The following is a 25,665-nucleotide window of genomic DNA, read 5'->3' on the forward strand; positions in this document are numbered from 1 at the left end:
TCACAGTGTTCTAGCATCCCATTTGTGTATTCACAAAGAGAGAGAAAAGTGACAGAAAAGCGTAGTATTTCCTTTCCTTGGACAGGACAAAAACCAAGGCACAGGGTCTGGGAAGAACCCCTTCACGGAGGACTGTGAATAGCCGGCCCCAAGTCTGGTGGTGCAGGAGCAACGGGCACCCGGGCTGGCGTGTGCCTTGGGGGAGGCTCATTCCAACCAGCTCACAGTTCCCAGAGAATTTAGGAAAAGTCTGTTTATTTGTTTAATCCACGTACCGCAGTAAAAATTTCCCTTTGTAACATCACACAGAGTTGACATTATAAATGCACCCTGAAGAAAATATAGTTTATTGGTTTTTAAAAAAAGAGTGTATCGAGAAACATTCAATGACTTAAAGTGCTTAACAATGATTTGATTTTTAAAGTAATAACAGTTAACGTTCCAGACACAAAAAGACTACCTAACGTATGATTCTATTTCTATAAAGTATCCAGAAAAGGCCAACCTAGAGAGACAGAACAAAGGTCAGTGGTTTCCTGAGGCTGAGGGTTGGGACCATGGAGTGAGGATGGCAAACGGACACAAGGACATTTTTTGAGATGATGAAAATGTTCTATAGCTGGTCTGTCGTGGTGGCCGCACAACTCAGCACGTTTACTGAAAATTACTGAATTGTACACTTAAAACAAGTGCATTTTGTGCTATGTAAATTATACCTCAACAAAAAAATTTTTTTTTTAATTTTGAAGGGGGAAATAATTAGGTTTGTTTGTTTACTTACTTATTTATTTATTTAATGGAGGTGCTGGGGATTGAACCCAGGACCTTCATAGTGCGCTAGGCATGCACTCTACCACTGAGCTACACCCTCCCTCCTTAAATTTTTTTTTTAAAATAACGAATAGCTAATGTTTACTGAGCACTTCCTCTGAACTAGGCCTTGTTCTAGAATCTTTACGTGTATCGGTGAGTTTACTCAGAACGGCTCTTCTGTGAACCTCCTCTTCATATCCTTTGCATATTGTGCTTTGGAGTTTTAGACATTGTCTGGAGAAGGGAATCATAAATTCTGGATGCTAACTTCTGAACTTTTGTCTCTTATGTGTTATAAATATCTTTTTCTAGCCTCCCCCTTCTCTTGAACTTGGCAAAAGCAAAGCAGAGCAAAACATAGAGGAGACCACGGTCATGAGTTTGCACCCTCTCCCACCCCAATGTTTATGAGAAAAATCATCAAAACAATACTAGCCCCACTTGCTCATGCCCTGTCCTAGTTTTCTCCTACTTTGAAATGGCACCCAGGGGCACCTCGTTTAGCCAGAGAAGCATTGGAGTCAACAGCAAACAAGAGCGAAATTCCAGGAGCTGCTCCCGGTGTCATGAGCTGCCTGGGATGGAGAGGAAGAGTCCGTCAAGAGGAAGGAGAACTAGTCCGCACCCCCAGTAACCCCGACACCCCCGTCTTTCACGTCTCTCACCCACTCAAGTTTCTGTTCCACTTTTCTTTCCTGGATTGGAGGTACAGGCTGATCCCAAGACCCAAATACACCTTAAACCAAAGTTTTCCAATTGTCACTTGAGGCCCATTAATAAGCCATGAAGTCAATTTAGTGGATTGTGACCAGCAATTAAAAAGAAAAATAAAGAATAGTTTGGAAAACATCAAAGTACATCCCACAAAGTAAGGATAAACATTGTTCCATAACGTAAAAGCTTTTTTTCAGTTGTGCGTGTGTCGTGTTGGATCTAAATGTAAAATGTTTTTCTTGCTCCGGGTTGCAATCAAACCAATCCGAAAGGCCCTGAAGAAGGAGGGAGTGGTAAACATCAGGGCAACGGGGGCCAGTGGGAACTTTGTACCCTGGCATGGATGATGCGTAAGTCCCAAACTTAAAATATAGAAAAAAATAATTTCCAAGTAGAAATTCCACCTTTCTGTGACTTGTAAGTTCCCATGCCTTTCTGCTCAAAACAGAGAAGCAGCAGTGCGGCCAAACTTTTGAACTGCACGAAGGAAAATGTTTAGGCTCTCAAGATTAACATCAGCTCCGGTGCTGGTAAACCTTGGCAACAATTCTTCAAAACAAGATGACGGGAAGATTCATTAATGAAAAGCGCAGAGCAGACACCGGCTTACAGATGCTCACAAAATCCCCATCCCCTCTAGTATCTGAGCACACCTGAGGAACCATCAGAGGAGGGAAGAGTTAGGAGGTGACTAAGCGAGTGTGTAGGATGCCCTTTACCCACTAACTGGAATCTTCATATCTCAGTTTAAACTTAGAGCCAAGAAAAGTTCTGTTTTCTTTTTCTAAATAAAAAGAACACTGAGTCTGACCTTGACTTTGGAGGGTTTGATTTCGGTGAGTCATATCCGCACTGGCATGAGTTTTTCGGTGCTTTTGATGAGTAAACACTAAATCTCACCAACACCGAAATATTGCCTGACTTTAAAGGTCCGGAGTGAACTGAGGGCCTTTGATGCAGAACAGAGGGCAATGGGTAGACACACCAAAAGAGCTCACGCACCCTTCCAAAGAGAAGAATACCAAAAATGTGGAGAATGCCTGCCATCGGCAGAACTTGCCAAAAAGGAGGAGGGAAGACAAAAGCCAAGCCTTATCTCAGTCAGCTGGAAACTTTTTAACAGGAATGGTTTCTTTCTTTCCTTTTCTCTCTCTCTGTCTTACTAGAATTTTTAAAATTAGAAGTTTTTTTTAAGGCATGTCATGAAATGCATTTAGTAGCCACCATCTCTCTGATTCATTAAGATGTATTCAATGAAACGTGGCCTCAGTACCAGCCAAACTCACCCGGAGTAACACAGCACCCCTCAAGTAAGGCTTCCAGCGATCGCTGTCCCCAGATTATGGGCAAATCATCTCCTGGAATGGAAGGGCCTGTGAGTATCACATGACATGCTTGGAGTTCCCTTTGTAAGGTGTGGAATCACCTCGTTCCTTGGGAATGTATTAATTCACTGTCGCCTAAAAGTGACATTTCTGGGTTCTAAAAGCAAAGTGACTACTAACATAATTGCTGCTTTTCTTAGAGAATTAGAATCTGTTTTAGATCAGGGTTAGAGGCGGGAGGGTATAGGTTGGTGGTAGAGTGTGTGCCTAGCATGCATGAGGTCCTGGGTTCAACCACCAGCACCTCCATTAAAAAGATCAATAAATAAACCCAATTACATCCCCTACAACAAAAATTAAAAACATAAAAAAGAAGAACTGAGTTAGAGTGCTTAATGGCATCAGATTTAGAAAAGGTGTGGGCCGCTTTCCAGAAACGGGTCACCAACATCCCCATGGGTTTGGATGGGGAGAGTGACAGGAGTCTGGGTGAAGGCAGAACCATGACTCTGCTTAAAGGACGACAGCAACCAATTCTCCCTCCCAATTAGAGGGTGATGTGAGTGACTCATTCCTCCTTAATAACACATAGACACATGCGCACAGCAGCCAGGGCCTTCCAAAGACGGGCAGGGGGAGGATCTGCCTTGATGGGGATATGTTATCAATGATGTTACTTACAGCTGCCAGAGCATGGCAATGGTCACGTGCAGACAGATATTTAGTCCCTTTTATTGTGTTCTTAAATTCTCAACAGACAGTGCACCCTACTATGGCCTACACCCAGGGCAGAACACACCCCCTCACCCCCAACCAATGGTACATCACTGCCTTTCAGTCATTCACATCTTTAGCAAGAATTACTTTAACCTACCTCTTGGAAGAAGAGCTACCAATTACTGAGCTCAACTCTATGCCAGGCCCTGTGCTAAGCATTCTACACACAGCACTGTATTTTCACAGTCTTGCAACGACTCTATGCAGAAGGTACTTTGTCTTCATTTTGCAATTGAGTTAGGGGGCCTCAGAAAGTTTCCCTCCCTTGCCAAAGGTCACACAGCAGCTACACAGGAGACAGAAATATGAACCCAGAGCTGCCTAAATTCAAAGACTCACTGGAACCAAAATTCTCTGAGGGGATGAGATTCAGGAAGGAGGTGATGAACTTTAGGGAGGAGGTGAAATGGGAAAAGAAGGTTCTAGTAAGGATTCCTGGTAAAATATTCTCCAAAAGTAAACATATAAACGAGCCCTGTTTTGTAGCCTTTGCCGATCCCCCTGGTGTAAATACTGCCATCGTGGCAGATTTTGCTGTACACGGGCAAGGCTAGGAAGAGATGGGTACAACTGGCTCCTGTGGTAACAGCTGGCTTCATGCACTCCTGGGTGCATCAGGGGAGCCTCTGGACAATCAGAGTGTTATTATGCAGGGGCTGGACCTGGGACCATGGAGAAGAGCTGCCAGAAATGAGAGGGGCTGCAGAAAAAGAGGAAGGTGTGGGGACCACCTCCTTCCTCCTCTATCTCACAGCAGCAACAGGAGCTGCCTCCCCAGCTGCAGTGCCTCTAGGTCACACGAGGTGCTCTGGTCTGAATGTTTGTGTCCCCCTAAAATGCATATGCTGAAATCCTAATGCCCATGTGGTACTGTTAGGAGGTGGGGCCCTCACGAATGGGATTAGTGCCCTTATAAAAGAGACCCCACAGAGATTCCTCCTCCCTCTGCCCAGCGAGGTTACAGGAAGCAGGACAGCTGTCTGTGAGGAAGCAGCCCCCTTGGCAGATACCTAATCTGCTGGCACCTTGACCCTGGCCTTCTCAGCCTCCAGAACTGAGAGAAATACATTTCTGTTGATTACAAGCCACCTAATTAATGGCATTTTGTTACAGTAGCTCAAATCGACTAAAATATAAAGGCTCTACCCCTCTCATCTGTACACACGGGGCAGCCAGAGGGGGTCCCAACCCCATCGAGGACCCACCCTGCAGAAATGCTGCCCTCGAGAGAGACTCCACCTCCTTCCCTGGCTGTCAGGACCCTGCGTCCTGCTCCAGCCTCTGCCTGGTGCTCCTTTTGCTCCCTCCAGCCCCCTGCACCCTCTGGTCACAGGCTTCTGTAAGGAGTGGTCTTCCTGTGCCCTGACCCCACCCCAGGAGTTCAACACCACTTGCCAGGAAAGTCTTGCCTGAAGGTCAAGTCCTCCTCTGAGCTTCTTGCACAGGACCAAGGGCACAGGGGTCTTATTCAGATGTTTTTTGGACAGTTATGATTTTTCTGGAGAAAGGTGATACTTGGCCTAGAATCTAAAGGTTGAGAAGCAACCAGCTATGTGAAGCTTTGAGTAAATGCTAACTGGATGAAAGGACATTGGAAACCACCCAAGACAGAACCACCATCCAGGAATCCTTTGCGAGATGCGAGTTCTCTTCAGAGCCAACACCTGGCCACCCCTGTGCATAGCAGGTGCTTAATAAGTGTTTGCTACGATGAGATTAGCAAACAGACCTAACTGCCCGCCGTACAAACAAGGCTGTGTCCCAGCACTGGCTTATCTGGGGTTCTGCTAATTCACAAAGGCCTTTCACTTCTTCAAGAGGCTGGTCTTGCTTAATTTTTTATTGTGAACGGTTTCCAACACATAGAAAGCATGAGAGAATATCCCAATAAACAGGTGGAAGAGAAAAAGAAGGCAAAGCTAAGGCAGTCAAGGGCGTGGCCAAGGGCTGTGGCCAAAGGCAGGGCAGGGTGTGGTCACTTTTAAGAGTCAGCAGTGGAAGGATGCCACTAAGAACATGGGCATCTGGAAGTGATTTTCCTGAGTCTACTGAGGGGAGCAGGACTTAGTGAGAATTCCTAGAGGGGAGGGGAGGGAGTTAGGCTGCTCTGCAAAGTTTGGGCCAGCTTGTGGGAGTCTGAGATTGTGTGAACTTGCAAGTGTGTGTATGTGTGACTATGCGTGTGACTACGTGTGTGACAGTGCATCTGTGTGTAACAGTGTATACAGGTATGACAGTGTGCATGTTTGAGTGTCTGTGCATGTGCACTGATTGTGTGATAGGTGTATGAGGGTGTACGTCTGAATATGAGTGAGTCTGAGTGTGTCTGAATGCACAACATGGGAGCTGAGCCACCGCGTGGGTCTGAGGTATCTGGGCCCTAGCGAGGAAAGGGTTTGAGACAGAAGCCTGGATGTTTGCCTAAAGGATCCAGGGTTTTCTCCACAGCGGTGTGCCCGAGACCATTGCATGAGCGTGGCTGATGCCTCACCCACCGCGGGAACCCAGGCCACCCAGGGTCTCGGGAGATGCTGGGCTGCCGAAGCAGAAACCAACAGAGAACATAATGCAAAAAAACAAAAAACAACAACAACAAAAAAACAAAAACTGAGGACCATTACATTGGAGTGGCAGTGCAGAATTTTTAAAATATCATCCTTTATGTTTGGCTAAATGTTGTTGCTGTCTTCTCAATAAGTTTTTCAAGTATTACTTGGAAACTGTGATTACCTACGGCTTGTCTCAGGCTGACCCTCCATGCCTGGAGGTGTGACCTACTCACTGAAGAGCAGCTATTTCTGGCCTGCAGTGGGTTAACTACAAAACCCATATGTGTTAGAAATGGCGAAAGTCAGTGAACAAAAGTGCAAGAATCAGACAGAAGAGGTTGCTCCCGCCAATTCCTCTTCCTCTTTCTTCCTCTTTCTTTCTCCTTGGGAAAGGACGCTGTTTCAGGAGCCCCCAACAAAGACAAAAGTGGGAAGGGGCTGGTCTGTAAAGATCTGGAACCGTGAGCTGGGCTGGGAGCTGTGCCACCGGCCCCCTTGGAGGAGCAAGTTGCCCTTCAGCTGGCGGGGACCCTCACAACACGCCTTCCTCAAAAGGAGGACTGGGGTCCTCACATTGGGGACGAGCAGCTGCAGTCTCCTGCCACCCGGATGCCCCGACATCTTTGGCATCAGTACAACTGAGTTTTACATATTAGGGAGAATTTTTAGAAATTCAGGGATTTGCAAGAACATACACAGGTAAGCGTGCACACACACAGAAAAACACACGAACTAAAAGGCCAAATGGGATGAGCCCCAACATTCCTATTAACAAGAGCTGCAAAGTTAAACGAATGCCAACTAGCAGAGAATTTTGGTCCAAGGTGTGAATGAAACGGGGCGCCCACACCACACCCTCCCCCGTTGTCCCCCTCGGAAGTTACTTACTAGGTTGGCATTTAAAGGAGACCAGGAGGTATTTACTGCTTCCTGGACAAAGGTCAGGTCCAAAAACACGGCTATTGACCAAGAGGTGGCAGGCCCGCTGGTTCTGGCATTCGTCCAGCACCTTCTAAAATGAGGGGGTAGAAAAGGGACAGGCTTGAAAACCACACGCAGTGTCTGCGAGACCCCGCACCTGGGCTGCTCCGCGCCCTGAGGAGGGAGGGGCACCGGCCTGCCTGGCGGGGGGCTCACACAGAAAACCTCTGAGCGGGACGAGCTGCGTCTCAGACAGAAGCGCACACACGTGGCTGGTGGGGTTGGTGCCCCACCTCTCCCAAAGGGACACGTCTGCTCCAACAGCGCCAGGCTGTCAGAAAAGCAGCCTCCCGTGCGCCTCGCCTGGCACTCCTGCTGATGGTTCTGGCAAACTGATTTGGAGGCTGCTGGGGACGGAGGCAAGATCAGGGCACCGCAGAGTGTGGACTGGAAGCGATGTGGGGGTACCCCTGGGAGGGTACCCTGGCTGTAAAGCTGAGAGGGCGCTCTGGGGATGCGGACCTTCACTGCAGCTCCTCAGCCTTAGAGACAGCCCCACGCCGGCCGCAGGGACACTCAGCTTTCCGGGGACGCCTCGGAAGCCCAGACCCAAACCCAGGTCAACAAGTGAAAACTAAAAATGCTGTTTCCCACCCTCGCCAACCTCAAGGGCGCGGCGCCCACTTGACTTAGAAGCTTTCCCTGCGTCTCCCCTGACCTTCTCCAGGCCGACCTCCCCTGCTCTGCGGAAGCGTGTGGAGCCTCAACGCGGGGTCGCAGACAGGCCCAGCGTCCCAGTGCTGCCCTCCCAGCTCCCAATCGGACCAGGCCCTGCCCGTGACAAACACAGAGTTTCTTCACTTGGTTCTGGTAGAAAGGACATCAAAAACAGTACACATGTTCCCAAGAATCTACTGATGACTGTTGGACTGAATTTAGCACAGAGTCACCAACCTGTCTGAGTCGCCAAGTTCTCACAGCAGCTCAGGGAATATCTCTGTAAAGGACGCTGGTCCTACCTGGACTCACGTGTCACCTCAAGGGCCCCACAGATGTGTATGAAACCAGGGTCAGTGTCCGGGGAAACCCTGAGCATCCCTAGATGACGGTGCACATCCTCGTGGCTGAGGGTGAGCCCTGGGATGGCTCCTTGGGTTACAACCACAGAATGGGACCCGAGGCAGGGCGGCTTCCAAACAGGATGACAGCTGAAAAATGCACACAGGCCACTTCCCGCGGCCGTTTAGTCACAGGCTAGATCAGGGGAGGTCCTCCTGTGCGATGTCAACCTGTTCTCGCCCACGTGACGCAACAGCTCTCTGAGGAGGCACCTTGCCTCAGCTCCCAAACGCGCTTAAAAGACACAAAGTAAAAGATCCTTTGATCTCTGGATGAAAGGGCAGCACACAGGGAGGTTTCTGGCAAACAAAGCCTCCGAACAACATCAGAATTGTGTTCACAAACGCTGACTTGTCTGCCTGGTGACGGGAACATCCTCGTCCCGGGGGCTGCCTGGCAGAGGCAGGCGCCCTATTGAAGGACGAGGTTGGTGCCCAGACTTTGGAACTGCAGGGTGCCAGGAGCTCGTACTTGCACAAAGTAGGTGGAAGTGTGAACTTCCGCCCTGGCGGCTCTTGCCAACGTTCTTTTTATGCACCGAGGAGGGCAGCAGACAGCCTAGGCGCCAGGGACGGGTGGGCAGGACTGCTGGGGTGAGGAAGTGGGCATTTTGGGGATACAGGGAAGGATTGGGCACATAAGGAAAGTCACTGCTCGCCTCCAGAAGACATGTTGTCTCTCCTCAGGGTGTAGGAACCAGGGGATTCATTCAAGCACATCCCTTTTGGCTCCTCAGTTATCTTTACCAATCAGATGACTACCGAGATGCTACAGTGCTTGGAAGGGAAGCAAGACGTACTACACAAATAGAAAACTCCTTCCATTACCACATTACGTTTGCTTCTCCGCCGCGGGTCTCAGGGAGCGCTGCATAGCGTTAAAGCGAAGTCCATTTCTCCTCAGTCCTCCAAGGGGTTTACCTTCACCCACACTTCCCACAACTGACAATATCAAGCTGACATCCAGTTGCTACCTGCTCTAACCACCCTGACTTCAGCGGATTCATATGGAAATTTGTAGGCATTAAAAAAAATCGAAAGCCAAGTGACTCCGTAATCTGGGCCAATGACTTATCAATGTTGAGGGGCTGGGGACAGCAGAGTAGAGTTTGCTTGGATAACTAAAAGCCACAGTAGTCTAACATCATCACTTTTGTATTAGTTTTGACCTCCTCATAGACAAAATATTTCCCTATCACCAACCAAAAAAAAGAATGAGTCAACCCCCCACCTCTAATTCCTGGTACCATCCAGAAGGCAGAGACTGCCCAAAGTTTCCCAAATGAGATTACCTACAACTGGAGAAGCAAAGCATAAATAAACAAAACAAAAAAACCCAAAAAAGATAATTATCGATGTTTGGCTTCCCTGAGTGCATTGTCTAAGAATTTGATGTGACCTCCGATGTCTGCCTTGTGGTTTCCACTAAAGCATCCGCAGCCTTGTCTCACTCCTGGGGTGCTGACGAGAGATACAGGCTTGGAGGCTGACGCCCCACATGGCTGTACTCTGCTTTCCTGCAGGGAGCACTATGGCTATGAAAAAATTCACCTGGCACGTGTATTAAGGGAGCTCTCCGATAAGTAGGAATTCTATTTAGACCTGTTTGGTAAGGAATCCTTTTGAGAAGCAAAGAATAGCTCACCTGCAAAATTGGTGATTCGTAGAAAGTGGGATTTTCATGGACTAGGTTTGCTTTGAGTGAACTATATAATCACAAATATATACACAGAGAGAGACAGAGACAGAGAGGGAGAGAGAAAATCATTTTGTCATCTTGAAACAGCTACAGAAGGCAATACCTGCAGCGTGGTGGGCGCCACACAGGTTAAGCTGTCTTCCCGCTGGGAGGCAGGCGGCTGTGTGCTACACGTTTGGTAATCTTGCCCATAAAATGCCGACTGGACACTTATCGTAGAATGCCGAGGGCACTGAAGCTTCAGGTGGTCCCCGTCGCAGGCATAGGCCGTGTGGTTTTGCAGGAGCTTGGTTAGGTAACCTGGAAAATATTCAGCCGGGTTACAAGAGGCCCGGGAACGCTCTGTTCCTTCAGGGGTTTCAGAGCAGGAGGACCTCGGCTCCCCCCGGGGAAGGGGCTGGTCAGTGAGGAAGGTGTGGATCGGAGCTTCCTCTGCTGCTCCCCGGAGAGGACACTAGGCAGGCCCGGAGCTGGGGCAGAGGGAGCAGGTGCCAGTTTTCACGTCTGGGCTGGAAACCTCAGTCTGGGATGGCCCGCTGCAAGGCTCCGAGAGATCTTTCCTTCCAGGAAGTGCCTAAGGGACTGGTCAGGGGCCAAGAAGTCCCAAATTGTCTCTATAAAGCAGGAAAAAATTGCGAGTGGGATGTCCCTGGGGCATGTGGATGCCTGTCCTGAGGGAGATGGAGTTCTCTCATCTCCTACTAGCTAGACTAGGCCTCCCTGGAGAAAGGGGGTGATATTTTATCTTAGGAAACCACTCCTGGCCCTGCCCTCAGTCCTGCAGGCACCTTGCACAGAATGAAAGGAGGGGAAGGGGTGGATGGCAGGGCTCTGTTATGGGTCGAACAGTGTCTCCCCCAAATTCACGTTCACTTGGAACCTCAGGGATGGGGTCATCGCAGATGTAATTAGCTAAGACGAAGTCACACTGGAGTAAGACAGGCCCTTAATCCTTGATGACAGGAGTCTTGATAAGAAGAGACGCAGAGGGAGACTGCCTCTTAAAGACCAGAGCGATGTCCCGACAAGCCAGGAACACCAAGGACTGCCAGGAGCCACCAAATGCTGGAAGAGGCAAGGAAAGATTCTTCCTTAGAACCTTCCGAGACAGCATGGCCCTGGTGACACCTTGATCTCTAACTTCTGGCCTCCAGAACCGTGAGAGAGGACATTACTGTTGTTTTCGGTCACCCGAGCTGGTGGGCATTTGTTCCAGCAGCCCCCGCAAACTCACACAGGCCCCCGATCCCTGCAGCTCCAGCGGGCAGGGGGGAGCTGAGCGGGCCCTGAGTTCTGATGTGCTACGCAGATGGCCTGGCAGGCGCCGGTGGCCCGGACCTGTGGCTCAGAAAGGAGGAAGGAAGGTTCATCTGAAATGTAGATTCCTTTCCTCCTTCTCACACCTCACGAGGTCAAGTGCAAGGCGGCTGGGAGGGGAGCCAGGGACTTTCTGGTGAGGTGTGTGGGAGACGGGCTTGGCAGCCCTCGGCCTCCGAGCGGGAGGAGTGGGTGTGGAGGAAGGCCGTGTCACGGCTCCCCAGTTCCCACACAGATGGGCTGTGCTCGAGCTATTCCTGCTTAGGTTTCAAAATCCTCTGGACAGCAATGCTCCGCCAAAGGCACCCCGTCCAGCTCCCTGGGCGTCCCTGACGGTCAGAGAAAAGGCACTGAGATGCTTTGCTGTAGGTGGGCAGCCGTGCCCATCCACACTTGCCCATCTGAAGATGGAGACTGGGCACCCGCCCAGCACACTTCATCCAGACCTTAGGTCTCTCGCTGCAACTTGTTTTTTTTTTTTTTTCTTGCCCTTAAAAACCATCATAAGAATGGCCAAGAAATCAGCTACCCTGATTTAACTTCACTTCGAGAAGCAGAATCTAACTGGAGCAGCAAAACTGCCCTCAGGCAGCAGGCAAGTGAGTCAGGGTCCTGCTTGTTGGAATGTCGTCATTCATACGGTGAACCCCACCAAGCACTGAGAAAGGTCAGGCAGAGACCCTCTGGGGGCCCAGGTCAGCATCCTCCTGCAGGACACACAGGTAGGTCCTGATAAAGCCACTATTTGTGAGAGTTGCAGCCTCCTCTGTGGGATTTCAGCATCCTGTTATGAGCCAAACCAGGGAACTCAGGGTGGCCCTGATGCTGCCCCCCAGCCGGTACCCATGTGGAAACTCCTCTGGCTGGTACCCCCTTTCTTGAGTCTTTTCATCTTTGTCATTAAAACTTTCTTGTCCATCACCCCATCACTCACCAGGACCATAAAGGATGATCAGCTGACTGAGATGTTAAATTAATTATAGGACCGTGACTTCAGCTTCATGTTTATGGTTCGTCCACAAGACCATGTGTTACTCTGGCTAAATGAAGGTAATGATAAGGCCCTGGGGCTGGTAGAGCCACAAGATGGAAGGGGGCTGGGTCCCGGATTCATGGAGGGAATTGCTGCCTGTTCCACAGACTATTACAAGAATGAGAAACTTCCTCTGTGTTCGGGCCATCACCTTTCTTTCCTCCATCTGTCATGTGGTCTGTCCTCCATCCCCAGTAAACGAACTTGAGCTCTGTGGGACCATTTACATCAGAACACAAGACGAGTACAGTGCAGTGGCCCGAGCCCTGCTGTGTACCATATTCGTCTTGTGAGAGTGATCTTTGGGAGGCAGAAACTCACTGCACAGAATTGACAGACTCGAGGTCTTTCGAGCCCTTCTGTACTTTGAGGCGAGAGCGGGGAGCCTCCCTCCCAGGATACCAGCCTTAACACTGCACAAGGACAAAGAAGGTACTGTAGCAGTAAAACCTGCTCCAGACTCAGTCCACTTCTTTCTTTGAAAACCTATGCCTAGATCCAACAACGGAATATTATTCAGCACTAAAACGAAGTGAGCTATGAAGCCGCAGCAGACATAGAAAACATGTAAACACATAGTATTACTAAGTGAAAGAAGCCAGCATGAAAAGCTTCCATACTGCATGATCCCAACTATATGATGTTCTGGAAAAGGCAAAACCATGGAGACATGGTAAAAACATTCGTGGTTGCCTGGAGGTTTGGGGGAGAGAGGGACGAAGAGGTGGAGCACAGAGGAACTATGTGATACTCCAGTGGGGGATGCGTGTCATTACGCATTTGTCAACACCCGTAGAATGTACCAGACAAAGGACGAATCCCAGTGGAAACTATGGACTCTGTGAGAATCAGGCAGTCAAAGCAGGTTCACTGTGGTGTTGACAGTGGGGGAGGCTGTGCATGTGTGGGGACAGGGGTATACGGGAAATTTCTGAACTTTCTCTCAATTTTGCAAAGAAAGTCTATTTAAAAAAGAAAAAGTTTAAAGACCACCCATGCCTTCCCAGGATAGCACTACTTTGGGGAGGACAGGGGTTAGTGACAGGGGAGGGGTTTGAGGGGGAGTTCACGCGGACTGGCAAAGTTCTGCTTCTTAACCTGAAGGGTGGATACATGTTTTATTTTGTGAAAGTTCACCCAGCTACACACTTAGGATCTATGCACTTTGGTGTTGGTAGATACTTTAAAATGTTTGTTTAAAAAAACCTTTACCTGTAGGGGGCGGGAAGGGATAAATTGGGGATTTGAAATTTGCACCTCTTGGGGAGTGATGGGAATGTGAGCTATCTTGATTCTGGTGGTGGTTTCATGGGTGCACACATCTATCAAAAGTCATCAAATCGTACATATGAAATATGCATAGTTTACTGTACCAGGATTACACCACAACAAAAGTGTTTTTAAAAAACCAACCTTTATCTGCAGTTATGTGACCAAAACTTTATACTAATTAAGAAAGTCTAGACACTATGGAGTCTGTGGCTGATTTATGGGGGAAGGGGAGTCACGGATCACTCTCTTCTGCAGCCGACCCCATCCACACTAGACCCTTCTCTACATTGACAGCAGGAAACGCTCATGAGGATGGGCTCTGTCAGCCCTCACAGGTGCCTTCCTGTACCCCATTCTGATCGGTCGCAAGCTGCTAAGAGGTCAGGAAGGACAATCAGAACTTCCCGCTGCTTTCAGCACCACGGAGACCATCAAGGACCATTTAGAGAGGCATTTGGGGCGGTGAGCAGGAAACAGAAGCTTCTTTAGAAAAGGTTGAAAAATGAGTGGAAGTTAAGGAAATTGAAGATGGTTCACGTGACAGACAGAATAATGCTCCACTCCTAAAATGTCCACAGGTACCAAGCCGCAGAACCTGTGAATATGTAGCTTTACATTGTAAATGGGACTTTGCAGTTATGATTAATATCTTGAGATGGCGAGATGATCCTGGATGATCTGGGAGGGACAAACATAAAGACAAAGGTCCTTATAAGAGGGAGGCGAGAAGGTCAAAGTCAGAAAAAGGAGATGTGGCAACAGAACCAGAGGCTGGCATGGTGCAGCCATGAGCCAAAAACGTAGCTGGTTTCTAGAAACTGGAAAAGGCAAGGAAACAGACTGTGCCCTGAAGCCTCCAGAAGGAATGCAGCCCTGCCAACACCTTGATTTTAGACTTCTGACCTCCAGAACTGTACGAGAATAAGCCTGTGCTGTTTCAAGCCACTAAGTGTGGGGTAATTTGTTACAGCAGCCGTAAGAAACCAGCAGTTTACACAGATGGCCCTTGCAACCACTTGGTGAAGATGAGGAGAGAAATAAGGATATGGTCATAAGAACTGATGCCCAGGGAGAGACTTTTAAATAATTATGACTGGGTTGGGTTTGGGAAAGGTCTATGCATGTATGTATGTGTGTGTGTGTATAAATACATACGCAAATGTCCTGGGTCATATGTACATTGTATTTCTTCCTGTGAGTTAAGGTCAAACAAAATTGAAAGTAGGTATTAGCAAGAAACAGCTTGATTTGATGGACTGTGGGCTCCAAGCTAAACAAAGAGAAGGAAACGAGCACGGACAGGCCCGGGGGAACAGAGGTCCTGCTGAGGTCCAGAGGTCAGAGCGGGGCCAGTCACACCAGCCAGCTGGAGAGAACTCTGCAGACCCAGAGCTTGTGCCCAAAAGCTGTCTGAAAAGATTTCAAAGTGGAGCAGTTGCAGGTGATGAATGTCCGTGGACGTGGCCATGGAAGACGGTATACGAGGTGGGTGGAGGAGGTTATTGGAAGTGAGATGCCAGGAGCTGGAAAGATGCGCTCTGGATCCTGCATCTCCCAGGATGCAGGTAGGAGCTGGAGGAAGCAAAAGCCTGCTGCCAAGGTTAATCTTGAACAAGGGGCAGATGACACATGACCTGCTCCCAGTCTAAAGCCCCTTCCAGTGTGCTGTCCGGCTTCCCCAATGAACACATGCCCTCTTTCCAATGTGTTGGGTAGAGTCAACACATTACTTGGTGTCTTAGTCCATACTGACTGCTGTGACAAAACAGCACGGAGAGGGTGGCTGACAAAAAACAGAAAGCCATTTCTCACAGGTCTGGGGGCTGGAAGTCTAAGGTCAAGGCACCAGCATGGCCACATTGTGGTGGGAACCCTCTTCCTGGTTCAGTGCTGGCCCCTTCTCACTGCATCCTCACATGGTAGAAGGGACAGAGGAACTCTGTAGGGTCCCTTTTGTAAGAGATTAATGGGATTCATGAATCTCATTCATGAAGGCTCCACCCTCATGACTTGAGCATCTCCCAAAGGCCCCACCTCTTAGTTAGAGTTTTAATACATAAATTTGGGGGAAAGGGGGTAGACACAAACACTCGGGCCGGAACACTCAGCTTCCCCACACCTTAGTTTCTTGGCTGGTTCAAATGAGATCCTTTCTAAAGACACAGCTTTTTGTTAACAGTTCTCTCTGTAGCAAATGCCCCACCACGCTGGGTCGGTCAGAAATATTTACTGTGTTAATATTCTCAGCCAGCGTTTTCACAACTGAACTGTGTATTTGTGGGCAAATATTTACCACCCTGAAAGAAGGCAGAAGTGTACACTCTGTTAAGAAATCACTCCTCAGAGTCTGGTATGGCCTGGAAATGCTCCGTTGATCCTTGTTTAAACCAGGGGAGAGGGAAGGATGGGAGGGTGTCGACTTTTCGTCAGTTCCACATGACCCAGAGGCCTTGGAGCAGCTTCTGTTTAACTTAAGAAGCTTTCTGGACTGGTGAACCCTCCATCGTGTATCAGCAGAAACTCCTACAGCCCGGGCCACAGAAAGGCTTGGTTTGGGCCAGTCTTAGAGTAGTTTAGATAAAGGCTTTTAAGTTTCCTTTTTTTTAAAGGTAGGTGAATAGTTCATGGCACGTGAACCCCTAAGAGTGGCAGAAGTTCTTCTCTGTCTTCAGAAAGACACGGGGAAATCATTCCTGGGATCATCACCCCATCGCATTCACAAGGAAAACCCATTTATACACAAACAATCCGGGGATCACTGAATGACGAGAATGATGGATTTTCAAAAAATGGGGGAGGGAGGAAGGCAAGGTGTTCCATGGGAGGAATGGGTGTTACGCAGGGCAAAAAGGAGGTTCTATGCAAAATAAGCTTGGAACGTTTGGGCTAAACCCAGGCAAACACAACTCCCGCCCTTCAGTTCTTCACAGAGACACAGATGTGCCACCGTGCCCTGGGGCGAGGGGAGGGACGCAGTGGACAGAATCTCACACACGTATCTGACCAGCCCCCCAGCACCCCCTTTTTTGCATGAAGCATCTGAGGGCAATTGTTAAGCACATTATTCTGAAGGGAACATGCACTGGGTTCCGTCAAACACAGTCAGTGCTAAGAGCCGCAACTAACTCGGACGATTTCTGAAGGCATTTCAGAATCCCTGACGGCTGGAGAATCCTCATCCCAAGGTGGGTGATGGAGAGGGAAGAAGTGGGAAGCAGTGCATCAAAGGCTCCGAGATCAGAGTTCAACTTGGAATTTTTTTAACATTTTTTTTATTGCATTATAGTCATTTTACAATGTTGTGTCAAATTCCAGCGTAGAGCACAATTTTTCAGTTATACATGAACATCCATATATTCATTGTCACATTTTCTTTTCGCTGTGAGCCACCACAAGATCTTGTATATATTTCCCTGTGCTATACAGTATAATCTTGTTATTAAGGTGTGTGACTGTGACCATCACCTCTCAGAACTAGTGTCCTCATGTTTTCCTGTGAGGGTCAAATACTAGTGTGGGCATATAGCATCTTCCATCCACCATAAACCACTGCACAATACTAAGCTATTGCTTTTATATTGTTAAATGAATAGATCTTAATAAATAATAGATAAATTATTAATAACAAATAAATTAATTAGGAGAATAAATACGTTAAATCTTGAAGAACATGAATTTACTCAGAGCTCTCATTGATGCAATGCAATCACACTCCGAGTCAGCCTCCTTTGCTCTGAGCATCAGTCATCAGAGAGTCTGCTCAGAGACAAGCTCACGGCCCAGCAGCCACACTCATGGTCCAGAGAAGCCACTGCTGAGCTTGGAGGGAAAGGAAATTTTGCCTTCCCTCCCTCCCTCCCCTCCTTTCTTCCCTTCTTTCCTTCTCTCTCTCTTTCCTTCTTTTAAATAAATGAGGTCTTAAAAGTTACTAATATTTAAAAGAGGCCAAATAGGCTGCAAATTCTTCTTCCTCTGAAGCCAGACACTCTCCACTAAACTCCAAGTTTCCCAAGGGCTGATGTTGCTTGAGTCACTCCAAGCGCAGGATACAAGCGCACCAGCCCCTGGCCCCACATCCGTGCGCTCAAGTCCCCTAATCACCAGCGGCCAATTTCACAGCCTTACTTCTGGGAACAGAATGGAATTCAACTGTATTGTCCTTACCCCCAAACCCCGTTTTTTTTTTTTTTTTTTCCAAATAAAGCAGCACCGCCTCTCGGTTCATACTTTCGATAAGAGACTACACCCTTTTATTCACAAATACTCAAAGATGTTTCTACATGTTTCAAGTTCTTTACCAGAAAAGGGCATTTCTGTCTTTTGTGTTTGTGAGTGTGTTTAGAAAACTGGCTAACGCACGAGGAAGTGCAGCCCACGTGGCTTTAGGGCAGTGAGTCAGGGATTCTCAGGACGCAGGAAAGGCCCCCACAGTGGATAAAGGGCTCATGACTGGGCCCCACGCTCCCAAGAGCGTTAAGATCAAAAAGTGAATTTAGACTTTAAGTCCCTTCTCTAGTCTCCAGTTTGGCACACAAAAAAATGGAATCTGGAGGTTAATTCTGAGGAGAACCAGAACCCTCAGACTGTTTCTTCCATGTCTGCGGGAAATCATGGGGACAGGGACGAGCAACATGGTTGTGCTGCTCTTAAGGGATGAGCTCAGACTCTGGTCCCCAAACAAGCCAGAGGAGGACAGAGGTAAAGTGAGAGACTAAACGGGGCAGAGACAACACATTTCTTGCTAAGAACACGGGAGGAGCAAGCTTTCCCGGCTTCCTTACAATATGGGGACCAGTGGAAAGTGCTGGCCGATGGAAAGAGGGCAGAAGTGATGTTTGGCCACCTGCAGGTCTGGCCCTCGAGACCCCCGTGTTACTCTCTATGCCCTTTCTCTCTTCATCTGCTGTCACACATGGAAGACAGAAGGACAAGGACAGACTCCGAGGTCCTAGAAAATGGGGGAAGCATGATATGGAAGGACCCTGGGTCCCTGAATGACGACACAGAGCACAGCCTCCCACCTCGTCCAAGCCCACTGGACCAGGGCACGAACAAGAAGTAATGTTCTATCCCCATTATTCCTCCGAGGTCTGGGAGTTGCTGGTTTCAGCAGCTGGCCTCCCCCGACTAACACTCCAGCATTCTGTCAGCTGGTACTTGTGTTAAGTCAGAAGCCAGTAGGTCTTTGAGGAGATCCAAAAACTTTCACCAAACACATCTCACTGGTTTGCGGTGGGTGTTGACACCGTTCCACATGACCTTCAGTTCTCCCTGGGGGACTCATTTCTTTGACCTTGCTACTGAAAGGCTACAACTGAAGGGAGTTAAATTACTAAGAAGACAAAAGGGATAAGAAGTCTCATTAATTAGCCTATGAGTCCCCATTCTTCATTATGCCACTGACTTTTAAAAACTGCATTAGCACAAGTGGAAAGCAGAGATGAAGTGGGCTTTTATGGAATGCTCACAGGCAGGCAAGTTTCCACGTGCTGGTGTGTGTGGGAGAGGGGACGGGGCTGTGGGCAGACTGGTGTGATGCTCCAAAGAGTTCTGCGCTGGGTAAGACGTCCCAAGCACAGAGAGGGGGCCACAGGCTATGATGGAGGGAATTTGGGCTTTGAAACCCCTCAGCTCAGATGCTTATTCGGGCATGTTAAACATAACTGCTTTAGATTACAGTTTTCTCACTTACACCAACTTTACAGGGTTGGTGTCCAGGTGATAAGAAATAGCGTTGGTAGGGCATCTTACACAGCAGGTGGGCTCATCGATTTCATCCCTAGGACAGTATGGGAGGACCAGGAGGAAAAGAGATTGGGAGTCCAAGTTCTATGGAAAAGGGAGCCCCCAAACAGGCAAGGACAAGCAGCCCCAAATCCACTGCTTCCCAGCTGAGCCTTGCTTTGGATTTAAGACTAAGACATCTGGAAAAAGAGAATATGATGCTTGCCTTCACATTCTATGAAACTACCCCAAGGACCGGCTCATCTTCACGATGGGGACTATACCATTAATCATTTGTCCCCAAGTTTGAGGGTACCATGGAAGCGTTTTTTACAGAAATGAGCACAACACCTCCTGAGAAGAACCAGCGGAGTGCTAATCTGGATCAGTTTCCTGGCTTCTGATACGTTACTTCTAAATCTACAAATTTCTGATCCCTGGGGGCCTGTGCCATCTGGTCCCTGGCGTGGAGTGCCATGTCTTCCTCCTGTAGGACCTGTGAGTGTAATCGATCCTTCAATTTCACATGCCTCTCTGAGTGTAATTTCCATGGCTCTGTTGGAGTGACATTTAAAGAGCCCACAGGGAGGAATTACTGCCCTATTCACAACACAGTATTGTAAGGCGTATATGTGTGTATGTATACCATACACAGATGAATATCTATATACGAATATAGACAGAAAGAGAAAGATATGAATCAACTGATTAAAAATTATTATTGATTTATTTACAGAGGAGGTACTGGGGATTGAACCTAGGACCTCGTGTATGCTAAGCATGCACTCTATCACTTGAGCTATACCCTCCCCCCTAAAAATTACTATAAATGCACTACGTTGGACCTGAATTACAATCATGTGATTACACTCACTATTTTGGACGGTCTAGTAGAAGTTCCTTTGTGTCTTTTCAACCAAAGATTTCACATCCTCTAAAAATGAACACCTTATTCGGTAACCAGGTACCCACCCCAGAAAGTTATTCAGCGAACACCATCTGGATTAGGTTAGTTTAAAAGTAACTGGATCAATCCCCACTTGCCCAAAGCATTTACACGGAATACTTTTTCTTTTCTTTGGGGTGCAGAGTAACCCCCAAACTGCAGAGCACACTTGGCGATGAAGGCGGGCTCGAGGGGCATGTGGTAACTTAATGCAACTTCTTACCAGCACTTAAAACTCAGATATGAAATCTACACTTGATCTTTTCTACTTGGAATTGGCCAAATTAGTGGCTCTATCCCCATGGACAACAAAAGGCCTTCAGAAACACTCAGGGAAGCCGCCCAACCAGAGGGTCCAACACAGCCCAACAGATGGATGCGGGGGCGGACACGTGCTGTCTCCGCGACCAGCCCCTGCAAGAGTCCTTTCAATGCCAGGCTGTTTCATTTCACGTCGGCCCGCTCTCAGGATGTGTAGGATGATCAAGGTAGCTGTGATACGCTCAGGGTAGAAGTAAAGACTTCAGGGCATGCATTTTGAGCTTATTCAGTTAATTGGAAAATTATAGTGTGATTTCACTGCTCATAATAATAAAACATTTTCTTTTAACTTTAAAGATGATGGCTGGCCGGCAGCATTATAAACCTAAAAAAAAAAAAAAAAAAAAACCTATTTGGAAGGTTAAAAAAATTGGATTTAGGGGCGGGAGAGATTTGCTGGAGTTTTGACTGAACATGCTTTGTTCCCTAAGCAGTGAACAAAACCAGGGCAGGGAAGTTCCTAAAACTTGCAACAGATATAAACCTCATATCCAGAAGGCTGTGCTTAGGGAACACGGTGACCGACTGTATCTATTACAGCCTCCTCGCTGGTTTAACAGAGGATTTGGGCAGGTCATTTTGCATCTCCCTTCTTTGGTTTCACCTTAGAATTAGGGGAAGTAACAGCATTTCTTCCATTGTATTTCACAGAAACGGGAGGCTGGCAAACGTAAAGAAATACGGGCACCTGCACGGTAATCAGGCTGGCCTGGCCTCAGTCTTTACATTCAACCTTAATTGAGCCCCTGGCACACTCACCCCCGCGGCCTGGTGTAAACCTTCTCCAGTGGGCTGAGCATCACTCAATGGCCCCGGGGACCCACATTCTCTTCCTTCTCCTCTGAGGTCTGTATTTACTCTGCTGTATCCTTCCTTTGCCAACACCTGTTACTTCTGACGGCCCTCATCTTACACCTGCTATTCTGAGTCTGCTGCTTTCTTTAATATACATCCATTTGGGTGACAGTTGAGTGATTACATCCCCTTATGTCTACTCTCATCACCACCATGCTGGAGTCTCTTTCTACCGGTTGGCTCCTGGCCATCTATCTTCTGGATGGTGAAGTGGAGGAAAATTTGACCCTGGCTCATTGGTTGATACAGCTAATCCTCATGATTCACAGACTCCGTGTTTGCAAACCCACCTACTCACTAACAGTTATTTGTAACCCCAAAGTCAATTCTCCTGGGTCTTTCCCACCCATTCCCAGGAAAATTGGAGTCACCCAACGTGCATGGTTTCTGCTGAAGTGGAACCAGTCGACACTCTGCCTTCTGGTTTCAACCCTCATACCGTGAACAAGTGTCCTTTTCATGGTCTGTCAAGTGCCCTGTGGTTCACATTTTCATGGTGATCCCCAAGCTTGGGGGTGCAGCACTGTCTCGTGTTCCTAAGCACAAGAAGGGATGGGCCTTATGGAGAAAATACGTGTGTTAGAGAGGTTTCATCCAGGCATGAATCACAGTGTTGTTGGCCACGAGTTCTATGTAATGAATCAACAGTACATATTAAATAAGGGGTCTCAAAGCAGAAACATGCATAAAACAAGGTTGTATATTCCCCTAGGAGCAATGGCTCAGTATTTGCTAACTCAGTGCCTGTACAGCAGGGACTTTGTAGAACATACCACCTGGAATCATGAGGATCCAGTGTACTTACGAATTAGGGATAGAGTGGGATTTATCCAGCCACATGAGTGAGAGCTTTTATATAGAATTCAAACATGCAGAACTGCTTTCAGGGACTGCCTTCAGATCAAGTCTCCATGTGAAGGAACTCTGTCTTTGATTTTTAAAAAATAGATGATTATTCATTCCTCCTTTTTTATAAAATTTTTTGAGCCTTACTAAAAGCCTTGCCATCTTTAGCTCATGAGTATACTCATGGCAGCTCTCTGGGACGTCAGGGAAGTATTCTACTTTCAATGGCACAAAAGACCCCACTACCCACTAGTGATGGGACCGGGGCGAGTCCTGGCTCCGACTCTGGGCCTAAGTTCCAACTCCAATTTCAAGGCTCCTCACTACGCCTGAGCCCAGGACACCGAATAAAAGAGGACCTGCTTGCGACTTCTCTCTCTACACTTTGTCACAACAGTATGCTTAGAGTGATTTTAAATCCTATGGCAGAGGAAGCACGGGGGGTGTCTGGTGGGTAGGGGACAATGACAAGAAACACCTGACGCATCTGAGGGGGAGGCCTGGAGGGCTTCCGGGTGGGAAGGGACGCCTGAAGAATGAGCAGGGGGCAACCAGGTGCAACTGAGGCTCGTGCAGCAGGGGCAGAGGAGCAAAGGCTCAAAGGGAGCTTCTGGACATTTGGCACAGCTGGGGTAGCGGGTGTGAAGTCAGGAGCAAAGGCTGGAGAAGGTAGCCGTGTCTTCCTATGGAGTTTGAATTTAACCTTAAGTCAGATGGGAGCGACTGGAGGCTTGAAAACAGCCATGCGATGCTGGTCAGATTTGCGATTCCAAGAAATCCTGAATCTGGCTGCCTGTGTTGGCTGGACGGGAGGGACCCATGAAAAAGTTAGGGTGGTCACAGTCCTGCAGGGGGCCAAGGAAGAAGGCCTGAGCAAAGCGGCAGTGGGGGGATGGAGAGGCAGGGATGGAGGTCAGAGGCGACGTCATGGGTGCACTTCCTGTGCTGTTGCGCACAGCCACCCCCGTGCTCAGGAGGGTCTGGCTCTCGCTTTAACACTCTGCTGTGACCATCTTGAAATTCTTAGCAATTTAATCTTTGAACTTGTGTCTTATAAACGAAGCCCAGTGCGACAGTGGGGCAGGTGCGTGGGCAGAGGAGACACCAACAATGTGAGTCCCTGCGGTTCCTGGCCACCACTTTGCCATGTTGCGTTTGAGATGCCCTGAGCATAGGATTCTGGCGGGAGTGCAAACCTCAGCAAAACTCAAAGTGAGCATCGGGAAAGCACGCTACATCTCCAACTGGGTAAGCAGAGATGCTGACGGCACCGGGACCACACTCTCCGTCAGACCAGGAATGAGCTTTGAATGAGGAAAGATGGCAAGGGCATCAAAAGAAATAGGAACAACCTAGAAACCCATCATATCTTTCCTTACTCGTGTTACATCCCTGCAGTAACCAGATACTTATGCTGAAAATGATGAAACAGAAGGAAAGGGAAAGATAGACAAAGCTTCTTTTCCTTCCTTACACATCAGTAAGCCAAGGTAGAGCATGGCAGCAGTATATATGCAAAATAATGTGTCATTTCTGTCATTCCACACACCCGTTCAGTGCTCTTACATTTGCATATTTAAAACCAGCATAGCATAACAAATGATAAATACTGGAGAGGGTGTGGAGAAAAGGGAACCCTCCTACACTGTGGGTGGGAATGTAATTTGGTGCAGTCATTATGGAAAACAGTATGGAATTCCCTTAAAAAGCTAAAAATAGACTTACCATATGATCCAGCAATCCCTGGGCATATATTCAGAGGAAACTCTAATTTGAAAAGATACATGCACCCCAATATTCATAGCAGCATCATTTATAATAGCCAAGACATGGAAGCAACCTTAATGTCCATCAACAGATGACTGGATAAAGAAGATGTGGTAGGTATTACAATGGAATACTACTCAGCCATAAAAAAGAATGAAATAATGCCATTTTCAGCAACATGGATTGGACCTAGAGATCATCATACTAAGTAAACTAAGCCAGAAAGAGAAAGACAAATACCATATGATATCATTTATATGTGGAATCTAAAAACATGACATAAATGAACTTATTTATAAAACAGAAGCAGACTCATAGACATTGAAAACAAACGTATGGTTCCTGGGGGGGTAAGCAGAAGGAGGGATAAACTGGGAGTTTGGGATTTGCAGATACTAACTTCTATATAAAACAGATAAACAACAAGGTTCTACTGTATAGCACAGGGAACTATATTCAGTATCTTGTAGTGACCTCTAATGAAAAAGAATATGGAAAGGAATATATATATATTTGTGAGTATAACTGAATCACCATGCTGCACACCAGAAACTAACACAACATTATAAATCGACTATACTTCAATGAAAAAAAACTGGCACAGCTTAATATGAAGATGAACAGTAAAATCTATACTAATAATTTAAAGTGTTGCTTTTTAAAATTTAGAACAACACTGAAGAGCAAATAAAAAACACAATGACAAGAACTTGGTATTTTAATGCCTTTAACAGCTCCTTCCGCCCCTGATTTCAGAACAAGGGGCCCCCATTTTCATTTTTCACCAGGCCCTGCCAAGGACAGCGGGTCCAGTTAGAAACGACAGGAATTTAGCCCAAGCATCAGTGGGGATGGGTGATGGGAACGAGGGGCACAGGGACAGGGAGGCTCAGTGATCCCTCCTGGGGTTTTAAACTGGTGGTGCCGTCCTTGTGGGAAATGCGGCATCAAAAACAGGGTTTGTGATTCTGTTCCGAGTGCCTGTGGGGCATCCCAACAGTGTCCAGCGTCAGGAGAGGGGCTTTGGAGGAGGGAAGCCGGCAAGTCATCAGCACATAGGTGGTGGCTGAAACCTGAGGGCACGGCCAGGGGGAGAAGAACTGTGGACAGGGATGCCGGAGAATGCACACCTTTAAGGGACAGGACAGCAAAGAAGGCCCCTTAGAGGGGGTAGAGAGGGAGGGAGGACAGGAGGAAGGACTAGGCACAGGGTGGCTGTGAAGGAGAGGCAAGAAATAAGATGACAGCCAGAGGTCAGTATTACAGGGTTGAGCAAAGTGGGGTGTTATCAGCTCAAGGGACCTTGAGCAAACTGCCTGACCTCTGAGCCTCAGACAGGCACCCACAAAATGAAGAAAATAAGAGCAACACATACCTCAGGGGATTATTGTCAAGATTAAATGAGTGTGCTGCTCAGAACTCTGCTGCATTAACTTCCTGTGGCTTCTGTAACAAGGTACCACAAACTGGATGGCTTAGAAGGGTAGAAATGTGTTGCCTCACAGTCCTGGAGGCCAGAAGTCCAAAATCGAGGTGTCAGTAGGACCAGGCTCCCTCTGCAGGACCCAGGGAAGGCTGTGTCCCAGGCCTCCCCCAGCTTCTGGGAGCGCCTCGGGTTGTGAAGGCATACTGTAAGCTTCACATGGCTTTCTCCCTGTGCGTGCATGT

At 47.9% G+C, this 25,665-nt stretch overlaps 1 protein-coding gene across 8 annotated transcripts in view; it reads right to left on the reverse strand.

Annotated features, from left to right (window-relative positions):
* EVA1C (eva-1 homolog C) overlaps positions 1–25,665 on the reverse strand; it is an 81,530-nt gene that overhangs the window by 38,097 nt on the left and 17,768 nt on the right. For 4 of the 8 annotated variants that reach the window (XM_032476206.1, XM_032476178.1, XM_032476008.1 and 1 more), the window contains exons 2-4: positions 10,020–10,216; positions 7,067–7,190; positions 2,814–2,885 (exon numbers count right to left, since the gene is read on the reverse strand). In XM_032476206.1, coding sequence (XP_032332097.1) covers positions 2,814–2,885; positions 7,067–7,190; positions 10,020–10,216 — 393 coding nt within the window. The remainder of the gene's footprint in view (positions 1–2,813; positions 2,886–7,066; positions 7,191–10,019; positions 10,217–25,665) is intronic. The other 4 variants (XM_032476260.1, XM_032476153.1, XM_032476169.1 and 1 more) reach the window with 1 other exon arrangement.

Source organism: Camelus ferus, chromosome 1, assembly GCF_009834535.1.
Source record: "Camelus ferus isolate YT-003-E chromosome 1, BCGSAC_Cfer_1.0, whole genome shotgun sequence".
NCBI classification, from domain to species: domain Eukaryota; kingdom Metazoa; phylum Chordata; class Mammalia; order Artiodactyla; family Camelidae; genus Camelus; species Camelus ferus.